General features: G+C 38.3%; 2 protein-coding genes across 5 annotated transcripts in view; both read left to right on the top strand.

Moving 5' to 3' along the window:
- Nucleotides 1-12,855, top strand: part of LOC113210468 (fat-like cadherin-related tumor suppressor homolog) — an 84,946-nt gene extending 72,091 nt beyond the window's left edge. For 2 of the 4 annotated variants that reach the window (XM_052265192.1, XM_052265194.1), the window contains 27 exons: nucleotides 714-737; nucleotides 1,471-1,707; nucleotides 1,793-1,993; nucleotides 2,083-2,277; nucleotides 2,356-2,661; nucleotides 2,734-2,942; nucleotides 3,025-3,169; nucleotides 3,265-3,426; nucleotides 3,511-3,828; nucleotides 3,917-4,198; nucleotides 4,282-4,539; nucleotides 4,627-4,803; nucleotides 4,901-5,146; nucleotides 5,226-5,842; nucleotides 5,942-6,223; nucleotides 6,319-6,570; nucleotides 6,657-6,962; nucleotides 7,057-7,224; nucleotides 7,314-7,656; nucleotides 7,762-8,093; nucleotides 8,180-8,431; nucleotides 8,520-8,922; nucleotides 9,053-9,355; nucleotides 9,444-9,646; nucleotides 9,727-9,964; nucleotides 10,057-10,248; nucleotides 10,335-12,855. In XM_052265192.1, coding sequence (XP_052121152.1) covers nucleotides 714-737; nucleotides 1,471-1,707; nucleotides 1,793-1,993; nucleotides 2,083-2,277; nucleotides 2,356-2,661; nucleotides 2,734-2,942; nucleotides 3,025-3,169; nucleotides 3,265-3,426; nucleotides 3,511-3,828; nucleotides 3,917-4,198; nucleotides 4,282-4,539; nucleotides 4,627-4,803; nucleotides 4,901-5,146; nucleotides 5,226-5,842; nucleotides 5,942-6,223; nucleotides 6,319-6,570; nucleotides 6,657-6,962; nucleotides 7,057-7,224; nucleotides 7,314-7,656; nucleotides 7,762-8,093; nucleotides 8,180-8,431; nucleotides 8,520-8,922; nucleotides 9,053-9,355; nucleotides 9,444-9,646; nucleotides 9,727-9,964; nucleotides 10,057-10,248; nucleotides 10,335-10,645 — 6,962 coding nt within the window. In that variant the 3' untranslated portion in view covers nucleotides 10,646-12,855. The remainder of the gene's footprint in view (nucleotides 1-713; nucleotides 738-1,470; nucleotides 1,708-1,792; nucleotides 1,994-2,082; nucleotides 2,278-2,355; nucleotides 2,662-2,733; nucleotides 2,943-3,024; nucleotides 3,170-3,264; nucleotides 3,427-3,510; nucleotides 3,829-3,916; nucleotides 4,199-4,281; nucleotides 4,540-4,626; nucleotides 4,804-4,900; nucleotides 5,147-5,225; nucleotides 5,843-5,941; nucleotides 6,224-6,318; nucleotides 6,571-6,656; nucleotides 6,963-7,056; nucleotides 7,225-7,313; nucleotides 7,657-7,761; nucleotides 8,094-8,179; nucleotides 8,432-8,519; nucleotides 8,923-9,052; nucleotides 9,356-9,443; nucleotides 9,647-9,726; nucleotides 9,965-10,056; nucleotides 10,249-10,334) is intronic. The other 2 variants (XM_052265193.1, XM_052265195.1) reach the window with 1 other exon arrangement.
- Nucleotides 12,856-13,248: 393 nt separating this feature from the next.
- Nucleotides 13,249-18,555, top strand: LOC113210454 (uncharacterized). The gene has a single exon (XM_026428465.2). The coding sequence runs from the start codon at nucleotides 13,662-13,664 to the stop codon at nucleotides 16,335-16,337; it is 2,676 nt and encodes an 891-aa protein (XP_026284250.1). The 5' UTR covers nucleotides 13,249-13,661; the 3' UTR covers nucleotides 16,338-18,555.
- The last annotated feature ends 6 nt before the right edge of the window (nucleotides 18,556-18,561 follow it).

Here is an 18,561-nt window from a genome sequence, read left to right as displayed (position 1 = left end):
TTTAAATCAAAATATTTTACAATATTTAAATGTTGCCTTTCTCTATCAATTATTACCACTCTTTATACATACATTCACTGTAAGCAAAGTAAAGACCATTCCATCATTTCAGGATTTGATGGTGTTTGGAATAAGCAGGGTATGGGGTTATTGTGGATTGCCTTGCGTGTGCATGTAAATCTCATTTCTAATAACTGCAGTTTTGTGAAGAAAAATGGTTTTTTCCAGAACATAAAATTTAACTTGTCAAGCTTACAGATCATTGGGTCATATTAACTCCTCTTTCCAGACTTAACTGCCTGTTATAGATAGATGGTTGTAGTGTGTGATGCTTATGGTGATGGAGGTTTTATATCTTATAATGTAGTACTGTAACCTTATTTTTTCTATTTTGGAGGCGGGTGTGGAAGGGTGAGCATGTTGGAAGTTATTGCTTGTTATACAGTAACCTGTATATTACCTGGGTACCTTACCAATTAATTTTTTGAAGCAACTAATGCTGCCTCTTACCCCATACTGTACAATGTAAAAAGTATAGTAAATGATTCTGGCCCAAGTGTTTGCAATATTTTTTTTAATCCTCATGTGTTAAAATAATACATCATTAAGCCTCTAAAAATTTATGAGTTTTGAGTTTTATTAAAATTTTGGGGGTACCTTGTGTCTAAATTTTGAACTTGAAACTTAATTTCTGCTGTTCTTCTTTTCCACAGCTGGAAACAGTGATGTTGGGACTTGTGAGTATCAATTTGCTTCCCTGCTAATGGCCTATCGTGTGTTTTGTTCAAACTTCAATTAAAATCCAGCCTTTTTTTGGTTTTGTTTTCTTTTTTGTTTGTTTATTTTGTTATGTTTCTGATTTTTTAAATAGCACTTAGCTTAATCATTGAAATGTAAATTTTGCTCATTTGACTATACAAATGCTTTCCATTATTTTTAGTTTAGTTTTTCATAATATAATTGGCCCATTTTTCTTTTTTCCTTAAATTTTGCAAACTTTTCTATAGTAATAATGCAGTTCTTGCAGTGTACTTGGTTGGTGATGGTCATGCATGTTTCATTGAATGGCTCATATCTGCTTGGTTTCATTTAACTGCTATTGGAAACATTTTTTTTTTTTTTTTTTTTTTTTTTTTTTTTTTGGATGATGTGCTGTTGGATAGAGTATCACAGTTTTCCGATTTTCTTTAATACCTTTTGACTGCTGTAGACTTCCCATAGCTCTAATGATTATTTTTTTTCTGTAATTGTCCTGTATTAGTGTTGATAGTCTTTTAATTCTTGTATATTTACAGTATTTATAAAACAGCACTTAAATTCTGTAAACCAAATTCAGTTGTTTGAGTTTTGTGAATGCTATGAGTGTGCATAGTATTTTTCTAAATCAGTTTTTACTATTTTGGTTTTGTATTGGATTAAGTCATGTCCCCATAATTCTGTATTGTATTTTAACTTTTGAATCCTTTACAGGTGTTCTCTACGTGATCGATGAACTTGATTATGAGCACAAACAATCATATGAACTGACAGTGCGAGCTGTAGACTCTGTGTCTGGTGTTAGCTCAGATGTCCTGGTGCATGTACAAGTAGAAGATGTGAATGACTGTCCTCCAGAGTTTGTCAATGACATCTATACAGTTTCTGTTTCTGAAGCAGCTACCTTTGGTTCCCCTCTATTGAAAGTAACAGCTCGAGATAATGATACAGGTTGGTTGACTCATGAAGACTTAATGTGTATTTTTCTTTTATTGTAAATGTAAGGCTTGTCTTTCTTAAACAATAATATTTTCAGGAATCAATGCTGTAGTGCGCTACTCAATTCACCAAGATGCTGGCAATGCCACAAAATACTTTCACATTGATAGTGAAGATGGGTCTGTCTATTTGAAGCAGGCCCTAGATAGAGAAAAGCAAGACTCTCATCACTTTACTGTAATTGCTAACGACAGCGGCATTCCCAGCCTCACTACCTCTGCCCATGTTTGGGTGTCAGGTAAGAGTAGATTGCTTCTTCAGACAGCAGCGACTTTGGCTGCCTAATCTCAGGAATTTAATAATTGTACCTATCCTTTCATTGGTCAGTTTTGGACATGAATGACAACCCTCCAAAGTTTGAGCTGCCATCATATAGTTGTGTATTGTCTGAGGATGCTGAGAGGGGCCAGTTTGTGACAATGGTTACTGCAAGCGATGCTGATACTGTTGATCAAGGGCATCTCATTTATTCCATTGTTGGAGGCAATGACCTACAAACATTTACCATTCAACCCAGTACTGGTAAGTAAACCTTTTGGTATTAAAAACATATTGTTGAGATTTTTTCACATCTTAAAATATTGTTTCAAATTATTTCAGGCATTATTAGGCTTATTAACCTGCATCAGCTACCTTTCCATACTGCTCACTCTCTCAATGTGTCAGTTACTGATGGAGTGTACACAAGTTTTACTCGTGTGCACATTGAAATGCAGCCCTCAAATCACCACGATCCTGTGTTCAGTCGACACCTTTATGAGGCAACAGTAGTTGAAAATAGAGCTCCTGGCACTCGTGTTACTATTCTAAAAGCAACAGACGCTGACCATGGAGCTTATGGACATGTATCGTATTCCATATCTTCACCATTATTCAGTGAAATTTTCTCTATTCACAAAAACTCAGGTACTTTGGATTTTTTCTCCTACTGTTCCTGTTTGTATTGCCTGCCATAAACTTTCACGATTATCTTTCCAGGGGAAGTTACTACTCGTGTGAAGTTAGACAGAGAAAAAAGAAGGCTGTATGAGCTACCTGTCTCTGCTGCTGATCATGGTGGTAGAATGGGCCACACAGTAGTTAGAATTAGAGTGATTGATGAAAATGACAACACTCCATACTTCCTGCAGAGAGAGTATAAGGCTTCAGTTCACAGCAATCTCACAATAAATTCAGGCTTCTTGAAGGTACTACCAGTCTAGAAAACATCTTGAGAAAATTTAATTTTATTTTACTAATTTTTCTCTAACTAAAAACTTCATATCATAGGTCAAAGCATTAGACAGAGATGAAGACATCAATGCTCAAGTAGAATATAGCATATACGAGAAGGAATCTCCTGGAGTCAAAGATCTGTTTGGGGTTAACCGTCAAACTGGTGGCCTCTACTTGCTGAAGAGTGCACTTTCTTATGGTGAGAAGCCCCTGGGTACTGTGATATTCCTGACATAGTTGTGTATTTGTGTATAAATTTTACTCTTAAATGTCTTTTGATATTGTGCTTTGCAGAAAATCAAGTTTTCCAGTTTTTTGTTCGTGCTCAAGACAGAGGGAAGCCCTCTCGGTATGCTGATGCACCTGTTGAAGTGTACATTATGGGTTCTGCTGATGTGCCACCAGTCTTCCAACGGAAAGATGAGAAATTTTTCCTCTCAGAAAAGTCACCCATTGGTAGGGGTTCTTCCTATTACTTAGTACCTTTGATAACCCCGTGATATACATTCCAGCCCTGTAATTTGCTCTGTTTTGTTGCAGGCACTGTAATCGCTCAGCTGAAGATTCTGACAAATGTGTCTGTTTCATATCGTATTGTATCAGGCCAAGAGGACAGTTCTCTTTTTGCTGTAGATGAGGATGGAACACTGACGCTTCAAGAGTCTCTGGACAGAGAAGTTGTAGACCATCACCACATAGCAATTCTTGCTGAAACACATACCAGCCCATCACTAGTGGCTCAAGCTGAAATAACACTCAAGGTGTTAGATGAAAATGATAATGCTCCCCAGTTCCACTCTAATTCTTACTCAACTGTTATTTCAGAAAATGTTGAGGAAAAGACATCAGTAATCAAAGGTATATAGTATTTTATTTATTTTTATTCTTTCAAATTAGTATATTAAAAAATGGAAATTTGAGAAATTGTATGATGTCATACTTTCAGTAACTGCTGAGGATACTGATCAGGGTTACAATGGAGAAGTGAGGTATTCCATTGAGCAAGAGGACAGCAATATAAGTCAAACATTTACCATCGATCCCCATTCGGGGTGGATATCAACTTTAGTACATCTGGACAGGGAGACTCGACAGCACTACAAGTTAAATATTGTTGCCAGTGACAATGGTCATCCAAAACATTCTACTCGTTGTATTGTTCACATTCAAGTCCAGGATTATAACGACAACCCTCCTGCCTTCTCAAACAATAATTACAAGGCATCTGGTATGTTTCCTCATCAACTTTGAAGACTTATTTCCTTTTGTACTTCAGTATGTCTGATTGATTTTTTATGAATTTTTTTCCAGTTAATGAGGATGCACTTCCTGGCACAGTAATTATTCAGCTAGCCACATCAGATGCAGACTCAGTGAAAATGCCGGTAGATCTATACATTGTGTCAGGTGATCCTGCCTCACAGTTATCAGTGCGCTCTACTGGAGAAGTGTATGTTGTGCGTCCTTTGGACAGAGAAACTGTTCCTCATTATAATCTACAGATAATAGCAACAGATGGAAAATTTGTGGCATCATCAAATGTATCTATTGAAATTTTAGATGCCAATGGTAAGTACATTATGTGACATCTCCTTTTATTTTTTTCACAGTTTCAGCTTATTCTATATGTTAAGAATGGTTTTATTTTTGTAATAGATAATCCGCCGTACTGTTTACGCCATCGTTACCGCTCTATTGTGCCTGAGGATGTAGATACTGGAACATTCATATTGAGTGTGAGAGCTTCAGATGTTGATGAAGGATCTCACGAAAACCTCCGTTTCTACTTAACTGGTACAGGTGCTGAACACTTTTCTCTTGATAAAGCTGGAGGTATGTGAAAAAATGTATAGATATAGATCAGCTTTAAGTTATTGCATCGAAGCATTTAGTTGAACACCCCAAATTCATTTATGTTTTATGTCACCAGGTCACCTCAGAACTGCCCACATTCTTGATCGTGAAACTCAAAGCAAATACTTGTTGACTGCCCATGTTCAAGATAGAGATGGGACAACTCAAGGATGGGAATGCAGTTCTCAAGTTGAAATCCTTGTCGCAGATGTAAATGACAACGCTCCTCAGTTCACTTTAGTCTCATATACTGCATCACTCTCAGAAGATGCCCAAGTTGGAACCTTAGTTGCTAAACTTCATGCAAATGATAATGATACAGGTAATAGAATAGTTGTTTTATTTGTTCTGTGATGCGTTATTTTTAAATGATGAACCATATAAGTGCTCTTTCTTTTTAGGAATCAATCGTAAAGTTCGATATGTAATAGTTGAAGATGACCCAGCCTTCATCAGTAAACCTCAATTTAAAATAACAAGTGACAGTGGTATTGTTACCTTAGCGCATCACTTGGACAGAGAAGAAAAGGATCACTACAACTTGACTGTGGAGGCATCGGACCAAGGCACCCCTCAGCTCAAAACAAGAACTCATCTCTATGTAAAAGTTTTAGATGTAAATGATAATCCACCAGAATTTGTTTCAAAACTTTACCATGCATTGGTACCAGAACTTTCACCCATAGACACCACTGTTGTGAAAGTGATGGCCACATCTAAAGATATTGGAGTAAATGCAGAAATATCCTATTCTATTGTTAGTGGTAATGGACACAAGAAATTTGCCATTGACAGTAAAACTGGCGTTTTAAGCATTCGTGAACCTTTGGATTATGAAATTTGTCGAAGCTATTTCCTTACCATCGAAGCTATTGATGGTGGTGAGCCACCACTAAGTAACCAAGCAACAATCAATATATCCATTTCGGATGGCAATGACAATGCTCCCATCTTTAATCAACCCTCATACTCTGCACGAATACGGGAAGATGCTGACATTGGTGGAAAAATCCTTCAGGTAAATTTTCATTAGAACCCTATGCTTAAATATGCTAACCAAGTTTACCCATTATTTTTACAACATGACTATAAAATGTTGTTTATTGTAATATTTCAGGTGACTGCCAGTGACTTTGACAGTGAAAAGAATGGAGAAATAACATACAAAATAAGAGGTGGAGATAATTTGCGGCAGTTTAGTATTGACAGCTCTTCTGGATACATTTCTGTCGCCAAATCACTTGATCGAGAAGTTTCATCAAGTCATGTTCTTGAAGTTGAAGCAGTTGATGGTGGCATACCTCCACTTTCAAGTATTGCCTTGGTCAATATTGATATTTCTGATGTAAATGACAATGCCCCATTTTTCTCTGAAAAGAATTATACAGCTGTTGTTCAGGTAACTATAGTTAAACAACAAGGAATCAAAGTGAACTGTCTAGCCCTTTATTTTTGTCTAATATTGTGGTATTTTGTCACCATTTATCTTTTTAGGAGGACAAACCTCTTGGTTATGCTTTGTGTCACTTAACTGTTTCTGATGCTGACACATTTCCAAATACTGAACCTTTCACTTTTGAAATAGTTGCTGGCAATGATGCCGGTATGTTCCGCATTGAACAGAATGGCGATATTCGCACAGCTGCAAAGTTTAACCATAAAAATAAGGATACTTACGTGCTACAAGTTCGAGTGTTTGACTACGGACTCCCACCATTATCTTCAGACACGTGGGTGGTTGTCAAGGTCTGTTCATTTCTCCAAACTTGAATCAAATTGCAATTGACAGTTTTTAATGATTGCATAATCTGGAGTTGTTTGTGTTTGAACAGGTTGTGGAAGAGTCACAGTATCCTCCTATTGTAACTCCCCTAGAAATTTGGATCAATTCATTCCAAGATAATTTTGTGGGTGGAGAGGTTGGAAGAATACATGCTTCTGATCAAGATGTGTATGATCAACTTGCTTACAAACTTGTGCCAATGGCAACAGAGCAGCCTGCTGCAAGTCAGCCTGCTTTGTTCAATATTATTTCCAATAATGGATCTATTGTAGCTTCTCCTCAACTTGATGTGGGACAGTACAAACTGAATGTATCAGTGAGTGATGGAAAATTTGTGTCATATGCAACCATTAAGGTATGTTACCTTACTACTAGAATAGAGTCCGCTTTACTACTTGAAAATGGCTGTCAGAAATTCCGACCTGTTGCTAACATAATTTGTATTTCAGGTTTGGGTTGAACTAGTGTCAGATATGATGTTGAAAGACTCACTGAGTATTAGCTTCAGAAGAATAACTGCTCAAGATTTTCTGCAGAACCATCGCAAGGGTTTCATTCGAGCAATGCACAAAATTCTTGCAGTTAAGGCCAAAGACGTAATTCTTGTTAGTGCACAGGTACGTCTTGAAATCAAACCCTATTGGAAATTAACAACTCTTTTCCACATTTTTATAAAATTTCATTTTGTTCCTTTTTTACACCAAAGGACACACATCCATCTTCCCTTCGGAGAATGAAGAGGAGTTATTCAAATGTCCTGATGGTTCTGTTTGCCGTCCGAAGTCCGAATGGCGCTGGGTTTGTTCCAGTGGACAATCTTCGCAACATACTTTCATCTCACATTGAAGATTTGGAGACATCCTTAGGGCTTGAACTTTATCAGGTGGCTCAAAGACATTGCACAGACTCGTACTGTGCTTTCGGGACTTGTGAAGACAGAGTTTCTCTGAACAGATCTGCAGTCACTGTTGTGAGCACACAACTATCGAGTTTTGTTTCACCTCACCATCAACTAGAAACTGTGTGTCATTGCTCTCAGGGCTACTCGGGTGAGTTTGGTTTTCTCCAAAATTCTATGGAAGGGAGCCTTATATCATTTATCTTTCATGAAGTACTGTATTTCAATGACTAATTGATATTAATCTCATATCCAGGTGAACGTTGTGACAGTGCAGTTAATAAATGTGCAAACAAACCATGTCCTGATAACATGATGTGCATGCCTGATGGGTCTGCTTTGGGGTACTCTTGTGAATGTCCAGAAGGAATTGCTGGACCTGTTTGTCAAGAAAATGAAACAAATTGTCAGAATGTGTGCTACAGTCCTCGTAGTCCCATGTCAATGACAGGGAGAAGTTATGCTCATTATACCATTACCAGACCATGGCTTGAAAAAGAATTAAATGTTAGCCTTCGCCTTCGCACTCTTTATCCAACAGGAAATATTGTCTACATTGCTGGGCAGTTTGACTATGCTATATTAGAGGTACGACTGCAGCTTAGTCATGCTTTTTCTACAACTAATTAATATCTATAACTTTGGTTGCATTTTTTATCTATGATTTGTTTTAGGTGGTGAGTGGTATAATGCAGTTCAGATTTGAACTGGGAAGTGGCGAGGGTATTGTTCGAGTTACAAGCATAGCAGTTGATGATGGCCACTGGCATGAGGTAAATCTGCAGCGTAAAGGCAATAGTGCTCGATTGGTTGTGGACAAGACTCATGTTGCTCAGGGGGTGTCACCTGGTACTGCTGGAATTCTTAACACCCAAATTCAACGAGGCACCACAAAGATTAGCAACCTTCTATACTTTGGCTCAGAGGTAAGGAGCTTGTCTATTGTCACAACGTCTTTTAAATTAAACTCAATCTGTATTAAGTGATCATTTTAATTTTTGTTTTCCTTGATAGGTTCAACAACACTCAACAGTTTTGGGATTTGAAACACTCTCCAAAGGCTTTACAGGCTGTTTGGATGTTGTTCAGCTTTGGGGCACTCCTGTTCCGTTACACTCTTCAAGTGCAAGTATTTACGCTGCTCTTAAACGACTAACTAATGTTCAGTTTACATGTGGGCCACCTTTGCCTCCTGGTCCGTGTAGTCATCATCCATGTCTAAATGGTGGAACATGCAGAGATGATAATGACCCATCCAATGGAGGGGGCTTTTCCTGTTTGTGTGCTGAACGTTTCACTGGTGTTAGATGTGAAAGAGACACTTCTCCATGTGCATCTTCACCATGCTTGTATGGTGGACGCTGTTCTGCTCTGCCAGGTGGAACATACAGATGTGATTGTGAAGAAGGATTAAGTGGTAAGAATATAGTTGCCTTATATTTTCTTACTATTACTACATTCAGGCTCACTGTGTTTTAAATTTTCTGTGCGTAAAGTTAAATTTCTATGCTTCAACATTTTAATTTTTTAATTTTTTTATGTTGAAGGTAAGAGATGTGAGTATGGTCACTTCTGCTCTCCCAATCCTTGTGCCAACGAATTGCCCTGTGAAGAGGGGGATGAAGGGCCCCTGTGCAAATGCTTAGTGGGTTTCACAGGAGAGTTGTGCTCCCAAGACATTGATGAGTGTGCATCATCACCATGCTATAGTGGTTCTACTTGCGTTAATACACCAGGAGCATTCTACTGTGTCTGTCCCATAAATATGACTGGTATTGATTGTGGCACTAGTGTCTTCCACACCTCCATCACATCATCAATTTACAATGTTACTTGGGATGAAATTCTGGGTTAGTATAATCAGTGATGTTTATTTTTCAAAAGTGATTTTTTTTTCTTCAATTGTTTAAGGGATAATAGAGATAATTTTGGTTACAGGTATTACAGTTACTCTCTTCCTCATCATCTTTTCGGTTGTGGGCTGTATCTGTTATCGTAGGTTTCGTATAAATAGACAAAACAACAGAGGAGGAAGTAATATAAATAATGGAACAAATAAGGATATGGTTCTTAATTCAACACGTCTCACAAACTCTGATTTTAAAAGAAGCTCTAAACTCAGTAATCTAGAAGTTAGTCAGGTATGTTCTTTATGCCATATGTAGTTCAGTGCTTTTATTTTTATTTACCAATGTAATTTAATATATGATGTTGATTACAGCGAGAGCCATTGTCCTGTCCTGCTCGGCCAGTATCTTTTACTCCTAGCACTCATCATGAGCAATACATCGCCGCTACCCTGAACAATTTAGATACTTTGAGGAGCTATGGCTCTGCAGGGGACGAACTAGAAAATGTGCCTGCTGATTACCTTCGTAACTTAAATAGGCAGTCTCCTATGAATGTTGTCGGTGCCCCAATTCAACTGCCTTTAAGTGAGATGAGCAAGTTGAATAACGGTATGTGTGAATGTTGCATAAATTACAGTAGCATTGAATTGAATCAATTATAGGAAAGGTAATTTAAAAAAATATATATTTTCTTCTAATAGGGGGTAAGGGAACAGAGGACTGCTATCGGTCCCCTGGATACCATTGGGACATTTCAGACTGGTCTCGACCCTGCCAGCCACCTCTTCCAAACATCACAGAGGTTCCAGGTAGTGAAGTGCCTGACTCCAGCAGTTTCCATAGTGATGAGAGTAATGAGGGTAGACCGAATGTTAGCCTCATGCTACCCTCAAGTAAGTTGTGAACACATTTTGCCTTTATACAGGTGCTGAATCGAGATTTGGTGTACTATATTATAATTTCCGTTTTTATTTTCTAGTGGGTGAAACTATCAATGGCCTTCGTGATATGGAAACATTAAATGAAGAAGATTGTGTCGATGACTCTGAGGATATTGATGCTCATAGCTATTTGCTGCATCCAAACAACTATTTACCTCATAACCCACTGCCTGAGTCTGATGATGAAGATGTTGCACCATACACCTACAATGGACGCCACCATCAGGGGACATCTTTACTTAGAAGTCAAAGTGATCTGTCTACCAATTTGTGTGATATTGATGATTCTGAAGTTGAGGGGGCTGATATTCATCGGCCATGGACTAAGGTCACCCAAACATCTGTATGACACCTGCATTGCTGGGAACCTCCCAGCACATTTATGCATTTCAGAAATATGGCTATTGCGGTTTATTAGTAATTTTGAATTGGAAGAAAAGCGCATTGAGTATTCCTGGAAACTTGTGCTTTAGTCTGTAAGGTTTGAAATAAGTCTTACAACCAAAAAATGCCTTTTTGTCTGTGTCTGTTAAAAAGTATTCAATTAATCAATGTTTGCTTAATTTGTTAACTTGTATTTCAAAGTGTATAAATGTCTATGCTGGGGCCATTAGAATGCGGTGCATCTCCTATTTTCTGTGTCTGATTAATATAATACACTGGCTTGCCAGTTTAAAAAAAAATTCTACTTACATTCTTATTGCAGTATTGATTTCTTTTAAAAGACTGCTTTCATTACTTTATCTTTGACCAAGTGTTTTATAATTTTCCTCTCTTGATGGAATTGTCAGTTTTGTTAAATGGCAAGTGAACTGTTGTAATCAGTGCCTTCTTGTAAAATGAGATCCCCCTCCATTAGCTTTCTAGTGTTTGATCTCATTCATTTCTTAAATTATTAAGCTTCAGTTGAGAAAAGAAAATTGTTTTGAGTGGGGTAGCTAGAGAAGACTGACTGTGTCATCAGGCAAACAGTCTGAACAGATTTGCCTTGTTGTACACCAATGTGTGATGAGAAACTTTATTTGGTTAGCCATTCAAATAATTGGAAATGAAAGGACTGATAAGGACTTTGGTTTTCTTATTATTTTAATACCTACATTTGAATTGGTCGTAAAATAGTTTATCTTCTCTGACTTGATCAAATTCTTGTACTGTTTTAAGTCAATAAAACAAAAACAAAAATCAGAATGATAGGTACTATAAAAATGATAAAAATATGTGTATTATATGACTGAAAAAGTTGAGTTTCCATAAATATATGGGTTACCCGAACCCATCAGTTGTTCTGTATGTTCTGAAATAGTAGTTACTGTATGAAGATATTTTCACCTACAGTTTAAAAAATATCATTTTATTTGTCATATGTCAATATTTATCTTCTGGCACCAGTGTCATTTCATTTTCCATCCCTCAGATCATAAAATGGGATATGTAATTCCATTTTATGTCAATGGTGCATTCTGATGTATGATCTGCTTATCACAGATCCAATGAGCTGTGTATGATACCTGTGCCAGTGCCAATAACTAATGACAATGCTAAATCTCTTTGTTAAATTTTGAAAACAAATGTTTGGTCTGTATTTTATCTATGTTATATCATGTTGTGCCATTATTGTAGGTATCTTCCTGCTCCATCTTGTTTTAAACCACATTTTACTCATTAATTTTTTAGTTGCTCTGCTCACTGCAAAGTGTTTCTTTCATTTTCATCAGTTTTTCCGCTTTTAAAACATATCCAGACCACTTCAAAGTTGCTCGTGATATTTTAATCTTTCATTCATTCAAGTTGTATTCAAGAAAATGTAATACTCTATACATTATATTAGTTCTCATCAGCCATTTCTAGCAAATACAGTTAAAAATTTGTGCCAATCTTTAAAATTGGGGCAGCTATTTACAGGGAATGGAAAACCTAGGTAGCTATATCTTTCTCTTGCAGTGAATTAGGTATTATCCGTTAGGAATTAACCTTTGCTTCCTATTTTGCAGCTTATACTTGTTTCAAAATTGGGGTATTTCATGTTTGTGATTTAACACAATAATTATTTTGTCTTTCGAAAGAACCATATCAGACCAAACTAAATACGTCAATGGTATTATAACATATACATTTGATCTTAGAAGTGTACCTGTGATATTTTCTAGATATATGATCTTATCTTACTTGGTGCTTGGCGTCCTATCACCTATCATCCGAGTGTTCTGCTGAACCAATTTTTAGACTTCCATTTGTTATTGTTTCAAATGATTGAAAAGATTGATCAGCTTCTTTTAATCCTTACTACAAATTTAATTTATTACTGTGCTTAAGAAAATAGGCAGCTCTAAACTTGTGCTGTAGTTGTCAGGGTTGCATAGTAATCTTTGACCTGTGTGATATTATTCCCATACTAGTTATGTGTTGGAAATAGATTTTAATAATGATTCATGAACATATTTGTTGTGTACATAGTAAATGTTGATGTAATTATGTCAGACACCAGTTTGTGGACTGTCGACTTTGAGATGTGTGTGTACATATCATGTATATAAATAAATGACGGTGATAAACAATTTAGCTACTGCCTTATCTTTGAAACTATTGTTGTTCATTCAATCACGATCACGACACACCCTCATTTTCAAGCATACTCAAGGGAAAGACAAGATTTTTTTTGATTTTTTTTCATTTCCCTTTAAATGTACCGCCGGGCATCAGGGGGTGCTACTTACGTTCCCTCCTACTTCGGACGCAGAACCCTGTCAGCTACTCGTCTGCAAGCCACACCTTCTCTGAATTTTCACAGCTCATTCCACAAATTAAACAGGCCATATTTTGAGCGTGCACTGAAAGCCGTGGCGACTCTCGGACGTGTTCGTGGTGTTCGTGGTTGGCATGTTGGCAGCACGCTGCCTTCTAGCAGACGGACAAACAGCTGGTTGCCCTGCGCCGAGCCGTGTCGAGTGCAGCCAGTCTTGCGTGTTGACTAATCGTCAAAAGAGGCCGTGGGGGCACCTAGGTCCGTGGTACTACCAGTACCAGTCACTTTCGAATTTCGAAAGCTGCGTCGGGGTTCGCGGTGCTCTCTGTACGCCCAGATCGAACATTTTCATGGAAAGTTGTGTACGAAAGCATTTCGCGAGTGTTGGGCCTCACGGGAATGGATACAGTGCTCTGGAAGATGAAGATGAGATGGTGAAAGTGGCCAGTGAAGTGATTTAGTGATATTTGTGCTTGCGTGTCCGTTTGACAGCAGTGCTGCTAATTGGCTCGCGACCTTGCCACTGTGTTTGCTGCTCAATGTTTGGCCTCAATGGCCCGAGCGGACTCGATGGACTGCAGACTTGTGGAAGTGCCATCTAGCAGATTGGTCAGGTTAAAGCATGACCAGAGAGTATTATGTGCAGTGCTCACCGTTTGCTGTTCAGGGTACACCTACGGGTAGGGGGCTCTCCTACCTTGGCATGGACTCTGGCTCAGAGCAGCACGGCTCTGGGCTCCACTACCTCATGAATGAACAAGCAAAGTCCCTCGCAGCTCTACATGAATTACAGAATGAGGTCGGCGCATTGCTGGAGTTCCGTGATCTTGTTATTGAGACATTCCCCCATCTTCGAAGTAAGATGGCATCACAGCCAAGTAGTTCGGGTGCGCTTTCGAGCTCCAATACCACACCCAACTCTTCCAACGCTGGAATGTCGCATATACCAGTACCCACCACCAGACGAGAATGGGAGCCAGGAGTCAGGGTCAAACGAAAACTGGGGAACAAGGATCACGAAGCAAATTCTAGCTCTCTGACACTGAGCCGAAGCCGCAGTAATAGTCAGGGCTCTAAATATCCTACATCACAACTTCTGAATGGTGCAAATGCCAGTAGTGGTAGTAGTTCAACTGGGAGCAGTGCCATTCAAGATTCAGGATTTGGCACAGAGAGTAAAGAACACTATTCTGCTTCCAGTAGTACGAGTCAGAGAGGTGGTGGTGCCAGTGTTGCTAGTGCAGAAGATGAATTATGGAATTTACTTGACGTTATTCACCGTAAAGGCACTAAACTACGCCAGGAAGTTGAACATCTTCAAACACGGCTTCAAGATCGAGATGGAAACGGTGAGAGGTATAGAGACAGAGATAGAGGACGAGCCCGAAGTCTTGGTTGTGTTCCTTCTAGTGACAGTTCACGAGACTTAAGAGCATCATCTTTGCAACCAAGAGAAAGATTATCAAGAAGTGTTGAGAAATGTTTTGGTGACATTGCAGATGAGTATTTAGATCGTGGTGACCTAGCTGATGAAGATTCTCGTGATAGTGTGGATTTTCGTACTCAACAGCTCTTAGAATTAGGACGAGAAGAAGTGCGTAGCTTAAGGAAAGAGAGAGACCTCCTCCTTGATAGATTGGCAGAAATGGAAGCTGAAATGTTGTCTAGCAGAGCTCGCACATCTCACCTGAAGAATGAGATTGGTGCCTTATCTTCTGCCAAAAGAGAGTTAGAAGACCAACTTCAATCAGCCATGTCCCAAAAAACTGAACTTAACTCAAGGATACATGATCTACATCTACAGTTTGTGAGAAACCCAGGGAGTAACGTCAATGGTACTCTTGTAAAACCAGTGGCAGTCCAATCGCCGAAACGAGCTGGTGTGGTAACTCAGTTTATCTCTAGTCAGCCCGTCAAACCAACAGCCTCCTCTTGTTTCACTCCAGTTTTATCCTCAAGTTCTCAATCAGAAGAAAAGCTCAGAGAGCCCATTAGTCAGTCTCGGTACTCCAAAAGCAGTAGTGGAGAATCAAAGGTTTTCCAGTCCACAGATAGATCAGCAAGTGGCTCTGCAGCTAGTGACTGTGCCAGTTACAGTGAGTCTTCTTCTCACCTCACTCGCTCTGAATTTGTTGGGAGGAATGTTAAGTTAGGCACTCTTGATGGTATCATAAGTTGCCCTAATGAAATTCCTAACTTTATTCGCGGAATTGATCCTGATGTTGATCGGATTGCTGCTGTTTTGAAGGAAACGGATCATGTGGAACTTCAACGACATTTATTGACAAGTATGGCTGAAAACAAAGCTCTGAGATTGAGAAGTGTCAGTGAGCAAAGAATAAGAGAGGGGTTGACACAGCAGCTGGATACAACTCGAGATGAAAATGATGATTTGAGGTTTCAACTAGAAGAGAGAAATATAGAGTTGGAGGGAACTAGGGCCAGAGTACGTGTGCTTGAAAAGATTCATCAAGTTACTCTTCCAGCAGATAATCAGATTCAAATGAAACCACCTTTGCAAAACATTGCAACTGGAGATGAGACAGTTAACCAACAGCACAGTAGTAGCACAGAATCTGCTCACGATACCGAAGGCCAAAGAGCACCTACAACCACCCCTGCTGCATCTCCAACATCGTCTCACATAGCACTTCCCAAAGCCCCTATGTCCCCTCGCCGCCGGCCCAGTAAGATTCCACTTGTGAAATCATATTGTGCGCCAAAGCCACCTGGCAACAAGACTTCACAAGATGGTACCTCGAACAGCACTGGCACCAGCATCAGCAGTACTGGGAGAGAGACCTTGAAGAGGAGGAAAGCAGCTTCTTCTCCTGCCTCACGTGGAACATCCATACCTGATGGATCAACTCTGTCTTGGAGACAGAGAAGGGACAGCAGCCCATCACTTGGACCAGCCGGTCGCAGCCGTGACTCTCTGAGTTCAGGAGGAATTGGGAGAAGTTCTTCAGCATCTGTGCACCATGGCAGCCGCGAGTCACTGGGTGGGCCAAGATCACGTAGTACACCTGCAAAAAATGATGGTAACCTCAGCAAGAATCCATCTCTTGCTTCCTCTTCATCCTTGAGTCGCCGTGAACTTGCCAAGTCTAGAGATTCGGTCCATTCATCACCTGGAGGTAGGAAATTTCACACCAGTCAGGTTCGAAGAAGTAATATTAGTAGTACATCTGTAAGTCGCACAAATTTAAATGACACTGAGCAATCAAAGGCCCGCCCCACTAGATTGTTTTCATGGGGTAATTGGTGGAAAATAGGTATTTTAGATAGTCCTTCATAAATTATAAATTGTGCTCAGCAAATATAATATTAACAAGGATATAGTTCAGTACTTGATTAATGTTATTTTTATGCTTTTACACAACTTTCTTTTCTGATGATAGTCTTCACAAGCATGTACGATCAGGTACATGTGTATTTAAAAGGTGCTATTGAATGTTTGTGAGGGTGTTCACTATTCCCGTATAAATAGTTAGCACATATCTAATGCACAATACTCTCTATATGTTATTGTGCTTTCCTATCCAATTGACAACTAGACTGCAAGAGGATGAAGCTGGTACCTCTGTGGGAAATCTTTTCTGTAGGGTGGTAGCTGTTAAAAGGCTGATTAGTTACTTTTCATCATTTTGCATTGATATGTGCCCTTGTAATTTTTATCAAAATATCTCAATCTGTACTAGCTTTTCTTTTACCATATAGATTGTTATAAGATTTTTTTTCCAAAAGAGCAAAGCTCTTAAAACCCTTTAGTGGTAAAATTTCAAAGTTAAGAGATTTAACTTACTCTAAAGGTCCTATTTTGCTTAATTTGCAGTTGGTGTGCCAGTTCCATTTGCTCAACTTCAGAGGCATGACTGAGAATGATTGGTGCAAAGCACAGAAATAATTGCTGTATCTGTGTTTGTGTGTGCATGGTTATTTGTATCTCTGTGATTTAAAATTGAGTGGGAAAAGGAGTTGACTGCTCAGAGCTGCTTTTAATGACTCATTTAATTGTAATCAGTGCTTTCTTTTGAATGCATTGTAAAAATGTTTCCATTGAGCCACATAACAAATTTATTATTAACTATGATTTAAAATTAGTACAGTGGTTCTGTATTTCATCATTCAATCAATAATCTACATCTGGAATCATTCCAGTCAGCGCTTTTCCTTGAACATATTTTCTGTTCTAATGTTTATTTTGTTGTGCATTTCTTTTCTTTTCTGTGTCAAGATGTGTGAGCTGTTTGCTGCTCACTCTAGTTACAGGATAGGAACACTTTCTTCTTTTCAATTATGTTGTATGTATGTAGTACTATGTACTTTTTGAGGCCTTGTTAGCTTTTAAGTTAATATGATGTAAATATGTCTTCTAAAGCATAATTAATGCCAGTGCACATCACTTGAAACATCACACTTTAACATGAATCTCTATTATGATAGTAGTTGCATTTTTGTATAGTCAGCCTTAATATAATTTGCATGTGGAGAGGTCCTTGGTAGGCTCTCTCCTTTTGCATCAGTTCAATTTATCAGCTAATTTATTTTTTCAAACCTCTGATGTTTGTGATTTGTCCAGCTGCTTTTTTTCCTTCTTTAACTCTTAAATATTTTTATTGTGATGCAAAGTTTATTGACTGCACAAATTTGTTGTCTGTGATTGCTCAAGAAAACAATTGATAGTGTCCTACATGTTATAATTTCTATCCATTTCCTTATATTCTTTTTTTGTTGTGTATTTCATATACTATATGTATGACTCTCTAGACAAGACAGTACCTTTGTCTGTACTTTGACATTGAACAATGTTGCATTCATCCATCAAAATACATGCTCCTGTTTCTTTCTTTTTTGGACTCCTTAATCTATAGAGCTATAGGTGCAAGGACAGTTCTATCTTGGTACAGCCTGTGTTAATGTCATTTGGTTACTTCTTTTTGTTTCTATCTGTGTCCGTGCATCTTCAACTTAGTTCATACATTTGATGAGGAAAAACTGATTTAGGGTAGCAACGGACATCCTAATGTATTTTAATGGTCTTACTACTTGTGCATCTGTAAGCACATGTTGATATTCTATATGTTCATTTAACTTCAAACCATATTTAACAATAAGACTTATGACCCCTAAAATTAAATTTTAGAAAAGTGCAATTTCAAATTGTTATGCCCGTCAAAGTTGGTGTTTGTGGGCATTCCTGTTTACTGATGTGGTGTGTAACCAACCTTGATTAATACAGTTGTGGCTCAGCCATGTTTCCACACACAAAAAAAATAATAATAAGAAAAATGATGCAATGCATTTCACTGTACATCACCCAATTTGCCTTGTATGGCAAGGGGTTGCATTTATTAGGTTCCACTTGTCTAATACTGTAGGCATTCTTTTTCCCTTAGCTGATTCTTGTTCTTGTATTATCAAAAATTCTTGTCAAATTGATTGAACCTCTTGAGTTGTATTACCTATTGTACCTAGTCAATCATGACTTGGCAAAATTGTCAAAGATTCATGTGAAATTA

The sequence above is a fragment of the Frankliniella occidentalis genome, unplaced genomic scaffold, assembly GCF_000697945.3.
Source record: "Frankliniella occidentalis isolate FOCC.00 unplaced genomic scaffold, Focc_3.1 Scaffold24, whole genome shotgun sequence".
Taxonomy (NCBI): Eukaryota; Metazoa; Arthropoda; class Insecta; order Thysanoptera; family Thripidae; genus Frankliniella; species Frankliniella occidentalis.
This window is presented reverse-complemented; position numbering and strand designations above follow the sequence as displayed.